The following is an 18,512-nucleotide window of genomic DNA, read 5'->3' on the forward strand; positions in this document are numbered from 1 at the left end:
TCTTGGTGATGTGGAGAGGGCTGCCGGTCGTAACGTCTCCGAAAGACCAACAATCTTGGCGCGCGAATATTTCCAGTTTGCCGAGTCCCAATGGTTGGCCTTCCTCAAGGTCAAAGAGGCATTATATAGGGATATTTAAGAAGTAATGTCCAAGTTTACTTTGACCTTGGGGATAAACTTCATAGCGGCCATATCGGTACGTACTTTTGTGTTTAGTCTATTGCCAATGACTTAACTTTATTTTTTGACCAGGAACTAGGCAGGCTGCAAAGCTTCAAGAAGCTATGAGGAAGCAGAAGTCCCAGGTGATGGACTTTATATCCATATACAACACGGGCAACGAGGAGCTGATTGGCAGTTTGCATGGAGGTACGGTTTAATATATACCTTTCTTTCTTACTCAAAAGTGTAACAAAGCTCTAACATTTTTAATAGGTGATATACAGTATGTCACCTTGGACTTTGTTCTTGAAAAGGAGAACGGTTTTTGGGATGTTAAATGGTCAAAAGACGTCTCGCTTTGGTTAAGATCGAAAAGCTTACAGGAGGAGCTGGTTCGACTAGAGGTATGTTAAATAAACATTGCTTAAATTATAGTATTAAACACTGACGCTTAACACTCATTGCAGCGGGATGTCTTTTGGCTAAAACATAATATTGGCAAGGAGAATAAAGCTTTGAAATCGGCACTTGCGAAGCATGTTCAAGGCTCTGGTGCTTGGGTCATTCTTGGGCGTGCTTTGGAGGTCAACATTAAATGGGCTAAATTTACGACCCATCACTTACCCCATCGTAATAATGAGCCTGTAATCGCAAGTACCGATGCCCAGAGTGCCGATGTTCAGAGTGAAGAAGATCTTGATAACTTCAACTTGGATGGTGCTGAAAATGATGAATAAATTTTTTTTAAAAAAAATCAGTAATGCATAATTTTTTTTAGAATGAGTGGAATTCTGCCATGTATAAAAGTTGTATATACCAGACAGCGTGCTTCAAGTAATTTCATTAAGCGTGCATTTGTAGTATTTTAAAGCACCCATTCAGAACGATATTATCCATCACACTAAATCACGCAATTTAAGTGATTTAATTTTTTATAATAGCCATAACGTCGAATAACTCCTTTGTAGTGGTAGTAATGTCATTTTTCCCCCAATTATCGATTTAATGGATTGAACAAGGATACCTCATTGTTTAATGACTCTAATACTAGCTGTATGCAGACTTTGTTTTGAAGCCACTGTAAAGGACAACATTAGTTTTCATATAATAAACTTTTTAATTAGTATGATTTTATAAAATACATAACATTATTTTATTGCATGATATATAAACATTATATTTATGATTGAAATTTATTTGTAGTATTGTACCAAAGCTTTGTAATAAGATTATAAAACTGATAAAGACGAATAAAAATTATATCCTGAATATAAAACTTCGAATGAGAGATAGGACGAACTAGATGTTTCGACACAACATTGAATTATACTATTATTAAAAATGTAATACTTTTTTTTTGTATCAGGACATGGAACGAAACCACAACATCATACTATGTAACAATTAACACTAGTTCATTGCATAATAAATATAATACGGAATTAAACAAACTATCAGTATATTATCTTTAATATGATTAAGATGTATTTACTTTGCATTATATCAATTGTCTTCTATTAACTTTAAAACTAAAATTTATATTTTTAAAATATTTTATCAAACGAAGAGAGCTTTCGTATATCTGAAAATGTTATCAAAAATGTATTCAAGTATGGTAAACTTGATAAGCCAATTTTTGATGTTTGAAAAAAATAAACTTCTAAAAGTTTTTTTCACATAAAAATCATATTTTATTTTTCTTAATACAGCGACAAAAATTGGACGCAGTTCAACTTGTGGTCCATTTTTGGCTTTTGAATATGAGCACTTGACATATCGTGTTTTAGCTCAACCAGTTTTAACACTTTTTAGTACTATCTGTAAATCAAAGCTTAAAATATGTGAATGAAATTCATTCAGCAATCTCGAAATAGTAAGACAACTTTACAGCTGTCCGCACGTTATCATTTGGCGGTATATGTCAGGTTAAAAAACATAAAATCTGCAGCATTTCGAAAGAAGCAAAATCTTCTTCATAGTTTATAAAATCCTTCGCACAATAATATAAAACCGCAGATGAATCTTCGTACTTCTTTAGACTTTCCACATGTGTAATACTTACAGCCACGCTGCCATATCAGAGATCTTAAGGAACAGTTTAGTCGCTATTCATATTGATTGTGAAAACGGCTTACTGAGGGATGAGTGGGCGTCTTCTGTTCAACCTATGCTAGTTTGACCCATTGGGTTAGTGGAGCGAGATACAGATAGGGCAAGCTTACACATGGGCAATTGACGGATAAGCGTACATTATTAATTGCTGGTTGGCCTAACGTAAAAGCACGTTGAACATAATGACAACCCATTTACTGTTATATTATCCGTTCAGCAGACGATGAGGCACTGGTAATTCGAGCAATAAAGTTATAAGATGACCCCGAGGTTTATTAATTAAATTGAGCAGACATAGCATAAAAGATAGGCTTACAAACAGTGCAGTTTTATTAACGAGCTTGGACAAATACTGATTTTGAGATGAATCGAGAATCAAGATGAAAGGTCTAGAAAAGACACTCTCGAACCTTGTGAATACACTATCAAGCACTACAAACCTCAACGTGTCCAACGCTATTCATTGCAAAAAATTTTGCCATAAATCTTCCATGTAATTACGTTAATTCAAAAATCTTCAATGAGTAACCAAGCATCGAGTAAACATTCTAGAAACTTTAGATTTGAACAAAAAAATATTGATATGTTATGTGTTCCATATAGTATACCTCACTCACAACATTGTCTAGTACAATCTGGAATAAACGCAATTTATTTCATAAGAGAATTTTTAGCAGAGAGATTTTGTAAATAAAAAAAAGTGGGGCCTCTCTCAAAAACTGCCCAGACCCTGTAATAAAAAGCTGAAGTAGAAAAAAAAATTTTTTTCCGTCGATGGCACCATTATTCTCCAATCAAGTTGGCCCACGCTATGACAACCATTTACTTTTCGTTAGATGTGACGCAATTCTGGTTTCCCAAGTTGTTTACCTTTTACTTATTACCCTTCCAACCTTCTACCTTACAATTTATGAAGGAATCTCTACAACCTCCTAATACTTAGTGGGTCTTACCAGCCGCCGAATCTCTGAACCAATCGCACAATCTCTTGATTAACATGCAAATGTCGCCCAATATTTTGTTGTTAACCCACCTTAGTGCCCAACTATTTCAGATTTTAAACTTTGTGCATCTGTTGCTATCGTGCCATCTACGTGAATAAGCCTTTTTACTACCAGGCTCTTATGTTAACCGAGGTCTGCTTCACTTGACAGAGATGCTTTACTTTTTCTTCGAGAAGTTAAATACTGTACTTACCCATCATGAGCAATTTTCTCAAGGGCTTTGGGGGAGGGTAAGATTTTTAAAAGTTACTAGCCCTGGCAGGAACTTCGAGCATTCGCTTATGATACTGTAAATAAAGAGAATGCGGCTCATTTTTCATAAAACAATGATCAAGTATAAATATATGTGGGGACAGTAATTGATGTCAATGTTTACTGCCACTTGTGCTAAAATACCCTACGACTTACAGCAGAGTTTACTACCGCTTCAAAGCAGTCTTGAGTATCAATGTATTTCTTGTTTTTGCCTTTATATACTGGGTTAATCGGCTTAGGCATTGCCTGCATGACTAGTGATTACATCTTTGGGAAGTGTTAACATTGACCGTATTATCAGTAACATATGAGCATTATGCCAATACTTATATGCATAGCTCAGCAGTTATAATCATTGACTCATTAATATTGAACAATAAGTTGCAATATTATTTTAGACGATAAAACACTTTAAATGTGATTGTTGGTAAGTAACATAGATCATCATCTATCCGACATTTGATATCATAACAACTAACAAAAATAATAAAAACATTTGCACAAAGTGTATTTCCCTTTTTTTTATGGATTTTCCATGTCACTTGGTTCGACAACTGGGCTGCTTGGCTCAGCAAGCGGGTTGATCATTCTAAATCTGAGCTGATTGTAAGAACGTTCTACCCGCGTCAAATTTCCTCGCAACAAGAAGTTTCTCAGCTCGAAATCAATTAATGGCCAGCCATCAACAACTATACGCCTGCTAGTGTCAATGGCTTCACCCAAAGCCTCTACGCGGAGAAGCTCATCAAGATCCTCACCTCTGACCAAGTCCTTCCAGGGAACGTTTTCATAAGAGGTTCTACATTGGTCATCTGCATAATAAATTTAGACAAACAGTTTGAATTTTTCTGATTTAATCTTACTGATGAGGCTCTTGAGAGCATTCTTGGCCGTAGTAACTCTTTGGACGTGCGCAGCCACAGAGACAGGAGTAGCTTAATATAAATGTAAGCATTCAATATATGTTTATCGTCACTTTCACTAGTATCATATAAGAACCTTTTTTCACTGGAGGAGGAGGAGAGGCAAAGGACATAACCTCCTTCTTCAATTTCTTTATGTCCAATTTCTCGACATTCTCTTTATAATAAATATTAACAATGGCCCAAAAAAAGAATAATATATGCTTACCTCCAGCAACCACGTCGTACCAAGATTCACCCTGGCCGTAAATACATGCGAATTCAAACTTGCTAAAAGTATTCATCGCACGCATAAAGGACACCAGGGTTGATTCCACCTTGGATTTCGCCAATCCTGACTTGACGTAGGTTCCCATGAGCTTTCCTTTCTCCAACTCCTGGGTATGAGCCTCCAGTATCTCGAGTTCGGCTTCTGTCTGATTTCTATACTTTTCAGACAGATATTGAGACGTCAAAGTAACTGCCTCGGTGCCCTCATGGTTAGGTTCAAGAGGCGCAGTCTTTTGTAAATGGCAAAAGACATTGTATTTGCTCAGGGCACGAGGCTTTTCCACCTCGGGAATGAGTTGAGCATAATGCTTTCCTACTGCTGCCTTGACGTCGTCCAAAGTAAAGTTTTCGTCGTATTCATTGCACTCGATCAACATTTCAAGATCAAAATTCTTGCGTCTTTCTGCTTCCAACAAAATACGGTTATAACTATACGTTGTGAAGGTTTTGGTGATATCAGACATTTTATTTATTAATTAATTAAAGAGAAACAGTGGCGAAACCAAAATCAAAAGTCACTCGCAATTAAGATTTTTTTTTTTAAATTTTTTTTTTGTGGTTTACCAATTTTTTTGTGGTTTTCTTGTGGTTTTAGTGGTTTTGGCTGTAAAAAAAAATATGAGGGTCAAATTTTGGTGGGCTCGGAGGTCAAAATGATTTTTTTTATTTTGCACTGGAAGAGTGGGGTGTATTATTTTGCTTCTTTCGGCTATTATGAATCTTTACAGCGGCAATTTAATCAATTCGTGTACGTATAGTAGCAAACGTTTTTGGTTCATATTTGTTGAAAATAGCCGAGTCCGGTACAAAAAATCGAAAAAGTACGAGGTAAGGGCTGCAATTCAAAATATAATTACTTGGGCATATGTGACAGACTTTACCGATTAATGAACTGGAACCTCGGAATTGTCTCTTCCAATTTTTAAGTCAAAAAGCAAATGCTAAGTATGCACCCTAAGAAATAAAAAGTTTAGTCTTTGAAAAATGACAGGAAAAAGACATTATCGGACATTATTTTGTTATGAAGCTTCTTAGAGCAACAGGCTGTTTTTGTATCCTTTGTTCATACGTTTGGACGTGTCTCCTATTATATTTAAAATCAAAACACAGCCGCGCACTCGGTGGTAAAAGGTGGTAAAAAAGTACCAACTTAGACCACCTGCGGTGGTAAAAACCCTTGATTTTTTATCCCAGATGTGGTACAGGTGGTACGATTTCACTACCTCTGGTGGTAAAAAAAACAAATTTATACCACCAGAGCTGGTGCGTTTTATCCAACAGTGGTATCATTATACCACTTTAAATGGGTCAAACACTCCAACAGTAGTATCTTTTTACCACTTTAAACTGATGTATTGTTCCGTCTGTTGCATGTTTTTACCACTTTATATTGATATATTGTTCCGTCCGTTGTTTTTTTTTACCACTTTAAAATGTCTTTTTGTTCATTCCGTTGCATATTTTTACCACTTTAAAATGTCTTTTTAATCATTCCGTTGCACTTTTATTACTTTAAAGCATTACATAATCGAAAAAAAAATTTACGTATAAATACACAAAAACTGTGAAAAATTGGGGGTATGGAAAACGTTTTTATTGGTATTTATTTTGTATTTTCACTTCGAAGCTACTGAACGTGCATCCATATTATCACCAGAAAAAAATTAAATGGAAATATTAATTAACTTACTATCAACAAGATATAACGGCAAAAAAGTCTTTCAATAAACCTCATAAAGAGCCAAGGGAATCATAAGGTATAACAGCATATAAGACTAAGAAAAAAGTTGGACTTCCCTGAGAAATACAGCCTAAAATAAAAAAATCTAGCCTAAAACATAAAAATGTAGCCTAAAATTAGAAAATACAGACTAAAATAAAAAAAATGCAGGCTAAAAAATTTTTCTATGGCCTAAAAAACATTTCATCAGCCTGGAAGAAGCTTGTCTACATCTTGAAGCCTTTAATATCAGCACAGAAAAAGCTCTGAATCTATGCAACACAGGTAAAAAACGTAACGAAAATGTAATGTTATCTAGTACCTTCACCATATGTCACAAAGCGAGTATACAAACTTTCTACGGAACTTATAAGCCAGGAAAAGGATGAGTATTTATATATGCTATATTACCTTTTCTTTTTGTTTAGTCTTTTCTACAACCTGCGAGATTGTAATCATATCATAGATTACAAAACTTGGGTTGTGTAGATAAGAATTTACGAAGAGAAAGAAAAGAAAGAGAAAGAGAAAGAGAAAGAGAAAAAAAAAAAAGTAAGTTTATTAATCCATTAAATTATTCAAAGTGCGAATTCTTTGAAATTTTTAGTTGTTATCTTCCGGCTATTTTTCTTCTAGGGCGGTGGATACGGTCGTCTTCTAAAGTCTGTTCAAGCTCTTCTACACCAGTATTCTCATTGCCGTGCAGAGGACTATTCCGTTCTTCCTCTAGTTCAGCAATAGAGGGAATAGTCTCTTCGTCATCCGACAAAGATCCTGCTTCCCGGGTTGACACGTTCTACAGAAAACGCATTAGAAACATAATGATAAATAAGTGTGATTATTTAGTCATTGTATTACCCTTTTTCCCAGTCTGTTGTGGGCTACACTTGCCAACAACCTTTCTGCTCCCCAGTAGTTCTGACATCTATCCAAGTCTATTTTACCTTTCTTGGCTAATCGTTCTAACATGATGATGTATTTCATCTTGATATCACGGGAAAGCTTGCCCCAGGTGCAATTCATCAAAACAGCATTCTGAGATATCTCGATTTTTAACTCTCCCAAACAAGTTTTGGCATAATCTCTCAAAATATGAAGGAGAGATTTTAACTGCACGTTCTTTATTTCTTTGGATTCCAAACTCTCGTCTGGGTTGGGCTTCAATGCTGGCCGAATACATAACATAAACTCCCATAATGATTCGTTGTCAGTTGGCTTGTGAGTGGGATCCTTCTTACCGACAGGGTATCGAGCGATATCTCTACAGCTCAATGGTGCAGTTGTTGGTAAGACTAAATGAATATAAATGTTAAAGGTACATTAGAGTATGTTACATGTCTGATATAGTTACCTTCTTCAGGTGAGGAGGCAGTGGTGTTCTGAGAAAATAAGCGTTCAATAAGAGCATCAAAACGATCGTTTACCTGAGAGTGGTTGGACTTGATGTCATTTTCTAATTTATAGATTTGCTGTTGCATTTCTTGCATGGTTCGAACAATGTCACTTGTATTGTATGCTGGCATTTTACTAAAAATTTGGAATGTTAAAAAGAAAGGACACTTTATATGGTACCATCAGCTATTTATGTACTTACCAAGTCATTATACGTCATATTCTTTACCTTATATTATGCTAAAATCTTAATAATTATTAGCGTTTCGCTGAGTTTGAAATGTGGATCTACTAGTAAGCTAATTGCATTAAGTACTTAATGGTCAATTCATCATTACGTCTTTCCTTTCTTTATACTTCCCTCTATTTTTTTAAAAAAATGTCCACACGTAATGTCCCATGCCCCTTATGTGATAGTCTTTTCAATGACGATACTTCAATGCTTCAACATCAACGAAGAGAAAATTGTTCGCGTTTTGCCATAAGAAATATGATGAACGGTGACATTAGTCGTTTAAATGGCAATGCACAACATGTCTCTGAAGAATCTGCTTCTGAAGAGTATACTGATAATGATGTTGTAATGGAGGAACTTTCTGGTAATATCAAATTAAGTGAATAGCAAATGTTTTAGGCTAACTTACATTGTCTTGTTAGAACCGGCACACGAAGATATTTCAGTCACGTACGAAGATCCTATCAAGTTTAAGCATTTTGACCATGATTACGACTGGAATACGATTCAAAAGTTTGGGATAGGTCTTATTAAACTTCTTGATCACAATGGCGTCTCCAGACAAGTTCAACGTGACGTGGTAAAGCATATCAATGATAATCTTCTATCTGCTTTTGACCCAGTTGCTGTTACGGGTAAGCGATGTATTTACTTACAAACTTTTTATAACGCTAATCAAAACTTAGACTTGGGTGGTTTGGTTGCTTCCCCCGAAGCTATTCATAGACTCCTTAACAAAGGCAGTATTAATACCGTCCAAATGTATGATGTGTGTCGTGATGGTTGTTATCTTTTCGATGATAATGTAGACCAATTGCATTGTATTAACCCTAGTTGTGGGAAAGGGCGTTACAAAGACCAGAAAAAAGCCGAAGCTTTGATCCATGCTGATAGCAATACCCCTCAAGAAGCCTTCCAGACCATGGCTATATCTTCTGTGGGTGCTTCACTTGCGGAGCTATTAGTTGATGATGAAATCCGAGAAGATATGGAATATTCCCGTCAATTCAGCCAGTATGATGAAGAAGGCGTTTACATTGATATGTTCTCTGGTTCCGTGTATAAGGATTTTCTTCAACGAAACTTGCTTACCCGCAACGATGTCTGTCTTGTTTTGTATGTGGATGGCTTCCCTAATAAATCCAAACCAGGAAGTTTTCAGACATTAGTCCACTGTATAGTTATAAAATCCCTGCGTCCAAAAGGTATACATATTTAGCTGCCTTGCGAAAGTATCTGTTATGTTAGCTTACCTATTCATTTATAGAGCAAAGGAGTCAATGATGATTCCATTAGCTATTATACCCGGTCCTAAAAAGCCCGAATACCTCATCAGTTTCTTAAAATCCATTATCAATGAGATTCAAACATTATGCTCAAGAGGTTTTGTGGTTGAAAAGAATAATGTCGTTGTCCACAAAAGCAAAGTCTTCTTGCTCGGTATGACTGGTGACATCCCAGGTATTGCTGACTTGATCAATCATCGTGGGTAAACGAGCAAGTATGGTTGTACAATATGTCGCGCAGCGGGTAGTCATCCTGAAGGTAACAATTATGGTATGTACTTTTTGAAGGCTGGCGATATGCGAACAAGACAACAGTTGATTGACGGTGACCTGGTAAATGATCCAGAATATGAATCTCAATATAATACTGATAATTTAAATTAAAAGTTTGATATGCTTGGTATTGATTCTTTAATTGGGTCTCTTCCTACCTTCACTGGCACCCCTTTTTTTCTTGGTGACGAAATGCATCTCATCGGTAGAGGACTTGGTACTTTGGTCTATTGTCTTTTGCACCCCCAAAAGAATCAAAAGTTCTATGACACAATAGTTGGTTGCAAAAATTACACGTTCGAGCTGATTAAGCAAGACGGAAAAATTTTCGATTGAATCGATGAAAAGGTAAACCAAAGTAGGGTCAATATCCCATCAGCGTTCGAAGGAACATGGAACTCAGCTGTTGGTATCTCCAAAGCTGTTGATTACATCGACTTTCTTTTGTATGTTGTCCCAACAATTATACTTCCAGTTGTACGAAGCAGTCAGTCTAGAACAGCTTTAATGAATTTGGTAGAGGGGTGCTCTATAGCTCTTCAATGGCGTATCTCACGAGAGGATATTACGAAGATGAAAAGGTAATACGAGTTTCTGATTCTACATAAACAAAATGAGACATTGATGCAAATTATTAGATGTTTCTACAAATGGCATACCTTTTTGAATGACGAAATCTGCCATAAAAGAATTAACGCACGAGTCTTTACAGCCAACAACCATTATTTGATGCATTTGCCTTTTTTGGTTGAAAAAATGGGACCGTTGAAATGCTATTCCTGTCGACCAATGGAGCGAACAATCAAGAAGCTTACCAACTTGATCAAATCTACGCATCTGATAGGGGCCAATGCATCGAATGTTCTCCGTCACCAAGCTAACTACAGCAAAATGGCCGTGAGACGTTTGGAAGCTATTCAGTTCCCTGAATCGATGGATCGTCCTGACACTTATCGGTGAGAAATTCGAGAGTGATAATAGCGAATTAAGAAAAAAATGTAAAATTTAACAAAGTGAAATTATCAAACTGCAAAAATAAACTAAAGCTTTATTAAACAAAAAAAAGGGGGTCTTTATATACACATTATTTCAGACATTGATCACAGATGGGCTGATGACGGTTATGGGTAGATTTATCCAGATAATACTCGGATGTAATGATCCCATATAGAAAGACCATAATGAGATGTCAATAACAATAACAATAACATTCATTCTTAAACTGTGTATGTCTTGTAGCACAACATTCAGGGGAAAATGTAGTTCTTATTAAAGATAGCTGTGGCACCTCAACGTGGCTGATGTAACCTTCATATGTTTTCATATTATGTTATTATTTAAATGTATGCCTTATACTTGTATGAAGGATGATATGAGATCAAGCCTGTACATAAAGTAAATGATCAGTATTTAATATAAAGTACCAATAAGAATTATATTTAGGATTATCAAATGGAAGATTTAAGAAGTGTAGATAGAGTCATATATTAAGTATATAGCCTCGATCACGACAATCGGTCTCATTCTTCAAGTGTTCAAATCTGGTCTCCGTTTGTGGCGCAATCCTTGTCAGGTCCAGATGAAGAAGAGATATGCTTTGGGGTCCAAAGATCAAACGTAATTGACGCATTGTATTCCTATTACGATCGTAAGGATGGTCATGCTATTGAAGCTTTGACCTCGTCGAGAATTGAAATTGCTGGTCGTGCATGGAAAGATGATTTGGTGTTTTCGTCTATCATGGACAGAACTTTGAAGAGACTCAAAACAAGAGCAAACAGTCATGTTCTGTTCCAGGCACCTAAAAGTACGGGTCATAGGTAAGTAAAGACTATATATTAACCATATCGAGGCTTACATTATAAATTATAGAACTCTTTCTGTTTGGTTTGTCGGTGTTGTGCACTGTTACTTCAGCTATGTCCAAGACGGCAATGTCAATTTTCTGGCTATCGTTGAGGTGATGAAACAGCAGCAGTTTGACAACTATAATGTCGTGACAGTTGCTCGCAATTCAAGAGGGGATCGGTATAAGAAGTACGCGGTAATATCGATTTCCAACATTCTTGAAGTTGTAGGTCTTGTTCGGTATTCTGCTTCAGATAACCTCTTCAAGGTTGTTTGGCCTTACATCAAGTATACCGATAAGATCGGCCATCGTCCTGCCGGCTCTTTGGGTGATCTTTAGACTGGTTTTCCTTTCTTTCTTCCGCTTTACGAAACGTTTACAATAAAGCAATTCCTGTCATTGAATCGTCCCATGAAGTGAATGTTCTTTTATTTTTTTATTTTTAATTTATGTGTAGATATGTAAAAAAAGGAAAAAAAAAAATAGAAATTGGAATTTCGTGATGGTACATTTTTACCACCGGTGGTACAATTTCACGTCCGGAAGTTCAAAAAATCAACCGGTGGTACATTTTTACCACCTAGTGCGCCGCTGTGAAACTTAAGAATTCGCCTCAAGCCGAAATAAATAAACTAAATATTTGCTAGAAATACTGTCAAAATAACATTAAGGGGATATAACTTTTTTTTGAGGAACTTTAAAGTGATGGCGTTTTTTTAGTTATGTTATAAACGGTTTTCTACGTGTCATGAGTTAATTCAAAGTCAAAATCGCATCAAATGAGCTCTAGCTGAAAGAAATAAACTCAATTATTGAGGAAATACATGGCAAATGACGAATGTCTTGAAGGAAACACTGTTTAAGTAACTTTAAAATGCGGGATTCTATAGGTCAATTAAGCATGAACTTGGACGTGTTTCATGTTTCTTCAAGTTGATATCTTACTAACTGACCTCGAGCCAAAAACAAATTTCACTTTACCAGTGCAAGAACTTTAAAAGAACACATATATTAAAAACCTGTAATATAACGAAAAAAAAGTACAGATATTTAAAGTCAAATTAAATACAGATTAATAACGCTTGCAATAAGAAATTTTAGATATGAAGACAATCAAAAGTTTAGCTATAACATAATCAATTCCATAATACATAGGGCATAAGAAAAAATATATTATAAACTAAAAATAAAAGGGAAAATACATAGAGACAAAAAAAGGTGGCAAATAAAAATAACAAAAGAAAACAAAAAGGCATAAATAAAAGTATAAAAATAATAAAGGTACAAAGTAAAATGAGGAATATAAGTAAACAATGGGCAGAAAAGACTTAAACTAAAAAAAATTCATCGTAAGAGAAGGAAACATAGAGAGATATAACAACATAGAAGAACATAGTGGCATATAAACGGAAGGTCGCATAGTAAAGGACAGTGGCATAGTTAAGGACGGTGGCATACTAAAGGAAGGTAGCATAGCGAAGGACAGTGGCATATAAAAGGAAGGTGGCATAGTAAAGGACGGTGACATATTAAAGGAAGGTGGCATAGGTGAAGTTGTGGAATTGTGCTAAATCACACATATAGATTGTACATATAATAAATTCATATCTCATCATCACTGATAAATGATAGCTAAATCATGATCAGGCATAAAAAAGGAATTCGCTAAAGCCGGTCACTATTTTAAAGTGTCACGGTATCGTAACACCAATGTCCAAACTTAAGACATGTTATTCACAGCCGCGCACGGTTTTGTGAAAATACACACTCAGCTGATATTTTACACATACAAATGTAAAATTACTCAATTGACTGTAAAAACACACAATCAAAAAAAAAAAAAATTAAATCCTTTTTTTTCCTCAATTTGGATACAAGAATATTTACAAGTCATCGTTTATTACCCCCTCTTCAGAAAAAAAAAAAAAAAAAAAAAAAAAAAACGTAAAGGTAGCAACCGACTACAGTTCACGAAGAGAGAAAGCTGGAGGCCAAACAACCTTAAAGATATTCAGTGAATTCGAGTACTGAACAAGACCAACAGCTTAAAGAATGTCGCTTACTGTTATCAGGGCTTACTTTCTGTATTTTTTACCTACAGAGCTTTAAGTCAAAGTTACAACATTATAACTGTGAAACTTCTGCTTCATACCCCCCAAAACTGCTAAGAAATGTTTAGTGCCGCTACAAATATAGGAGTAGATCGCCCTGTGGCTGTTGCGGGCCTTGCAATAAAGAAGACGAGAAGAATAATTCGCTCTTTAAAATAATGTGATAATGAGATTCATAAACCCGTTTTTTTTTTCTGTCTCTGTTCCTCTCTTTCTTTCACTTTCACTTTTTTTCACTTTCGATAAAATAATTCTTAGATTTTAATTCATGTAATACACTACAAGAACATAAGTTATAGGTGGTAAACTTGAATAAATTTACAATGCTAGTGAGTGTACCCATCTTATCTTATTAAGAATTGTCAGGTATATTCACCAAGAAATGTTTAAAACATGATGTATCTAAGGTAATCGTGGTTGCCTATGAAGTTTAATACGTCTTTCTGATTTGTATGTTGTATAGATGCTGAGCACTTCACTGTCAATAACTAGGTATTTTAAAAAAATATAAGGCTAATTGTTTTTAGGCTGTTTTTTTTTATTTTAGGCTATTTTTTTTTTGTTTTAGGCTCTTTTTTTTATTTTAGGCCGTATTTTATCATAGGCTGTTTATTCTAGGTTACTTCTAAGAACTATATGGCTCTTTACCTGTATACATGTAAGTCTGTCAGGCGATTCTGTTGCTTCCTTACCAGGTTATTAGTATGTGAGTACTGTAAATATCTACACGCGAATAATTCCCTATAGCTTTTAGAGATGACGTATAGTATACTTAAAATTGCTTCCAGTTTAAAATCTCAAAATAAATCATTTTTAAACAAAATTTAAACGTCTTTTTAAACCATATTTCCTATGTAAGCACCATATCCATGTGAACAATTAATAAACTAGTGTTGAATATCAAGTGTGTATTTGTAAAAGGGATGCATCTGTGCGAATAATAATGCAATGTACGATTGCTAAAAGGTCCATATACATGCATAAATAAACAGCGTATAACGGTAAAAAACCACCATTGGATGAGAAAACGCACAACCATTCAATGTGAGTTTTAACAATCATTCATTGTGAATTTACACAAAATGCACCATCATTGATTGCTTAAATCGGCCATTTAAGCAATCAATGATGGTGTGTTTTTGGTGTGTTTTAGCAACATTTTACCATTTGGTGCGCCGCTGTGATTGTTATTATTTCTCTATTGACTATGCGTAGCACTAATTGTCCAATATAGATATTGTTATTGATAGCATACTCATATTGTTAAGAGTAGTATCCTCAGCCTCGTCCATTCCATTTATTATAAATACTCTTTATTTTTCCTCTTCTTAAATCTTCAGTTAACTTTAACATCAATAAACTCTGACAAGAATTCTAATTGATCCTATTGTTTTTTTCTACCTTTTTTTCTGCAAAACTATCCTCTTTAAGCCTACTTTTGCTACAGGAATAACTTCAAGATAGTGACATAATTAGGGCTATAATGGGTGAGAGGAATGGTAATAAAATTATTTAAATCAAACGGCCATTTCGTCTATGCTTTCGCGCGCGGACACGGGGAATGGTTCTACCACCAACACGACTACCATGAATTTCAGTGACCCGACGATAGACACGAGGAAAACTTGGGTCCTCAAACTTGTGATCATAGGCATAGTCTTGAAGAAACTGGAACATCTCCCGGGAAACGTCACCCATTGTTTCTAAGAACCAAGATACTTTTCGCGTCGCAATAGTTGTTGAAGATGTACGCCTAAACATCTTAGTAGGGCACGACATGGGCACATATTCGAGAATATACACCGATGCCGCCAGAAGGATACAATGTAAGTGTTTGAGAGACCTCGAACTGATATCAGCATGCAGAAAAAGCTCCAAGAAAACAGAGCGGGAACCAAATGCTTTCCATGATCTATCCATACGATCATCCGTCACCAAAGATTGAACCCAGGCCCGTTCACGGTGCTCTTGTTCGACATAACGAAGCAAAAACGCAACACGCCTCAGAAAGTCCATTTTGACCGTGAGATCCAGCGCATCCCGAAGTTCAGGGTCGAACATGGATTGGTCACCACCGAACGAAAGATTTTCGATGTTGCACCCGGTGTGGCCACCTCCAACCAGAGAAAAATACTCCTCAAAAACGACTTCCAGGAAACGGACAGCGGATTCGGGCCCAAGACCAAAACGATGAAATATTTGACGGGTTTTTTCAGCGTATCTGACGGTGTCAGCATTGCCAACGTCAAACATTGGGATAGCTTGGTTGGTCAACCAAGTTCCAGGAACACGATGCCTGCTAAGTGGGGTTTTGGAAAAGCGCAGACAAGGAGCGAAGGTCAAGGGGCCCAGAGAAACGGTGTAGCTTACCGTGTTGTTAAGTGCCACGTCATGAGCTAAGTGCACATTTTCCGGATTAATTTCATTAGCGGCAGCCATACGGTCTATTTCGTTGACTAAACGGTCACCATCTACCACCAAAGTTCTGACAAAAGACAAACCGGGAAACATATCCGCCATTCTGGTCGAATCAAAAGCATCGATGAAACGCCACTCGTTAAGATCAAACACGAAATGGTAACTCATAAAAAACAGGTAGTTTTTTTTACAGCGATGAGTCTTGACAAAGTTGTTGCAACAAGTAGATCCCTTATCGGCCGGATGCATGAGGCTGTTCAACAGAAAAACGCAGAACGCAAAGCCAGACACAGCAGGTAATTGCACATCCCGGCTTAACGAGACCATCATCTCCGAGGTGAGATTCAGCAACTCGCGGACATAGGCGAGATACTCGTCGACAAAGAAATGGATAAACGCACCGTTCGATTGAAGGCGGCTTCAAATAAAAAGAAAATGTTAGATTGTATACATAGATATAATGTCAATGATAAAAAGAACTTACTGCAGCCCATCCATTAATTTGCGAACGAGTATGTCGCCCACATCCGCCGCACTCACACGAACCTCCAAACGAGTAGTGAACTGGTGGTTTCAGTATTCGGAAACACGGGCATTATACCCTCTCAATTACAATCTTTCAAGTAAATATATGGGAAACATTTATATTAAATGTATTGGATACCATGTTCTTTAAATGATGACCTTCTTGATGACGAAAAGTATTTCTCATTTCTTCGGGTATCCATGGACCGGACACGTTTTCGTTTACACCAGGATGGGACGTCGTAAACGGATACTTGATATAGTTATATATCATAACTTTCGAAGGCGTAAGAAGACTACCGGACCGGCCTTTCCCCGAGAAGCCACCAAAAGAACCCAATGACATTCCATAAAAATCTGTCTTTATGGATGGATCACCAAAACGTTTTCCAATACTTTCAACTTTTTCCTCTTTAACGTACGATACCAATGGTCGGCCATCCTCGGATTCGGCAAATAGATTCAGGCCAATATCTACAAGCCATCTTTGATGGTCAAGTTGGGGCCAGTCGACCATGGTATCAAGAATAGACGTGTAATCCGGACCGTACATTGGGCTTTTTCCCCGAAGGAAGAAAGCACAAAAACAAAATGGCGATATGGGGCCAAATCGGGACTTTCCTTGGCAATATCACGCATAGACTTGACTAAGAGGCTAAGCTCCGAACCAAGCAAACATTTTGGCACCGTCATATAAAATTCAGTACCAATGGCCTCGCCATAAGAGCCACCAGATCGATTTGCACGAGAACAAATCAAAGCACGTCGAATGGTAGGAATTAGAAGGCGGTCGGTGAAAGTTTTTTGCGCGTCGGTACCCAACATTCCTTCTGGAATTCTTACACCAAGCTTCATTTTCTTCATGTTGGGGAAGAGGACATGAATGTGCATGTATGCTTCCGAAAAGGCCTCCAAAAGCAAAGTGTGCGGGTAATTCTTGACAGAGTCCCTCTCACCACAAAACGTGAAGTACCCGAAGTCCAGAGGAGTCCATGCGTGCTTCCAATTGGGGCTTAAAGACAGTTTCAAAAGAGTTTTAGGCATGATTGTCAGCTCCTTCAATGGGTACGAAATGAAAGCATCGATGTTGACTTTGCAAAGGTTAGAACTATCACAATCAGTCTCCAAATCGACAATAATTTTTCTTAGAACTGACTACAGTACCCCAGGAATGAATCCCTCAGTAATATATTTGTAACATTTTTAAGACGTGTTTAGAAATAGCATATTTTCAATATGATGATGTAACTTGTTACGGAGAACAATATTAGGCCCGGAATTTTTGTTTCGATTCTGATCCAGACGAGATATGTACAATGTAACAAAATAATATAAAACCAAAAACGCTTGTACTCAAGGCGTTTTTTTACATAGTATGAAGTAAATTTCTAAGCCGAAAAACTTTAAACTGAGATATGTTGCTCTAAAAGCAAATGCCACCGGATACTGGTCAATTTTTGCTAAAGATATAATGTTACAAATTGTTACAAATAGAAAAATGGCCGTACTAAAGCTGCAATTACAGATTTTTGAACGTAACTGAACGGGCTGAACAACAATAGACTGATATTTTGCTCTTAAATCAGATCCCAAGAAATAAGGATCAATGTTTGCAAAATATACAATGTTAAAAATCGTAAAAAATAAAAAACATCTTATACCGAAGCCAAATTTTCAAAAAAAATATGACGTAAATTTAAACGTACACGAACATTAAGCAGCGACATTTTGTTCTAAAATGTAATCCAAACGGTACATTGATCATTTTGTTTTTGACTATTTGTTATATTGACAGACAACAAAATCAAAGTACCCGGCCATCTAAGTTATAGAATGTTTACTATTTAAAAATTACAGTACATACTTTAAGCTGTACATACCAAATACTAATCGAAATATATATAGGGTGATCATGTATTTACAAAGTAGTGGTAACATTATTGAAAACACCACAGCACGTGAAACATACGGTTTTGA

At 36.3% G+C, this 18,512-nt stretch overlaps 3 protein-coding genes across 3 annotated transcripts; 1 reads left to right on the forward strand and 2 right to left on the reverse strand.

The window, feature by feature from the left end:
* Window positions 1-4,055: 4,055 nt before the first annotated feature.
* On the reverse strand, window positions 4,056-5,158 carry EV154DRAFT_534435 (uncharacterized protein; the record flags this gene model as incomplete). Its single annotated transcript, XM_051604029.1, has 3 exons — window positions 4,510-5,158; window positions 4,337-4,468; window positions 4,056-4,304 (listed from the first exon to the last, which is right to left on the reverse strand). The coding sequence occupies exons 1-3, from the start codon at window positions 4,747-4,749 to the stop codon at window positions 4,056-4,058; spliced, it is 621 nt and encodes a 206-aa protein (XP_051449954.1). The 5' UTR covers window positions 4,750-5,158.
* Window positions 5,159-10,421: 5,263 nt separating this feature from the next.
* EV154DRAFT_572611 (uncharacterized protein) lies at window positions 10,422-11,820 on the forward strand (the record flags this gene model as incomplete). Its single annotated transcript, XM_051606348.1, has 3 exons — window positions 10,422-10,588; window positions 11,132-11,452; window positions 11,505-11,820. The coding sequence occupies 3 exons, from the start codon at window positions 10,422-10,424 to the stop codon at window positions 11,818-11,820; spliced, it is 804 nt and encodes a 267-aa protein (XP_051449955.1).
* Window positions 11,821-15,104: 3,284 nt separating this feature from the next.
* Window positions 15,105-18,300, reverse strand: EV154DRAFT_586134 (uncharacterized protein; the record flags this gene model as incomplete). Its single annotated transcript, XM_051606781.1, has 6 exons — window positions 15,105-16,428; window positions 16,495-16,574; window positions 16,675-17,156; window positions 17,243-17,686; window positions 17,906-18,189; window positions 18,242-18,300. The coding sequence occupies 6 exons, from the start codon at window positions 18,298-18,300 to the stop codon at window positions 15,105-15,107; spliced, it is 2,673 nt and encodes an 890-aa protein (XP_051449956.1).
* Window positions 18,301-18,512: the final 212 nt, after the last annotated feature.

This window comes from Mucor mucedo (genome assembly GCF_025094135.1).
Source record: "Mucor mucedo strain NRRL 3635 chromosome Unknown EV154scaffold_332, whole genome shotgun sequence".
In the NCBI taxonomy this organism is placed as follows: domain Eukaryota; kingdom Fungi; phylum Mucoromycota; class Mucoromycetes; order Mucorales; family Mucoraceae; genus Mucor; species Mucor mucedo.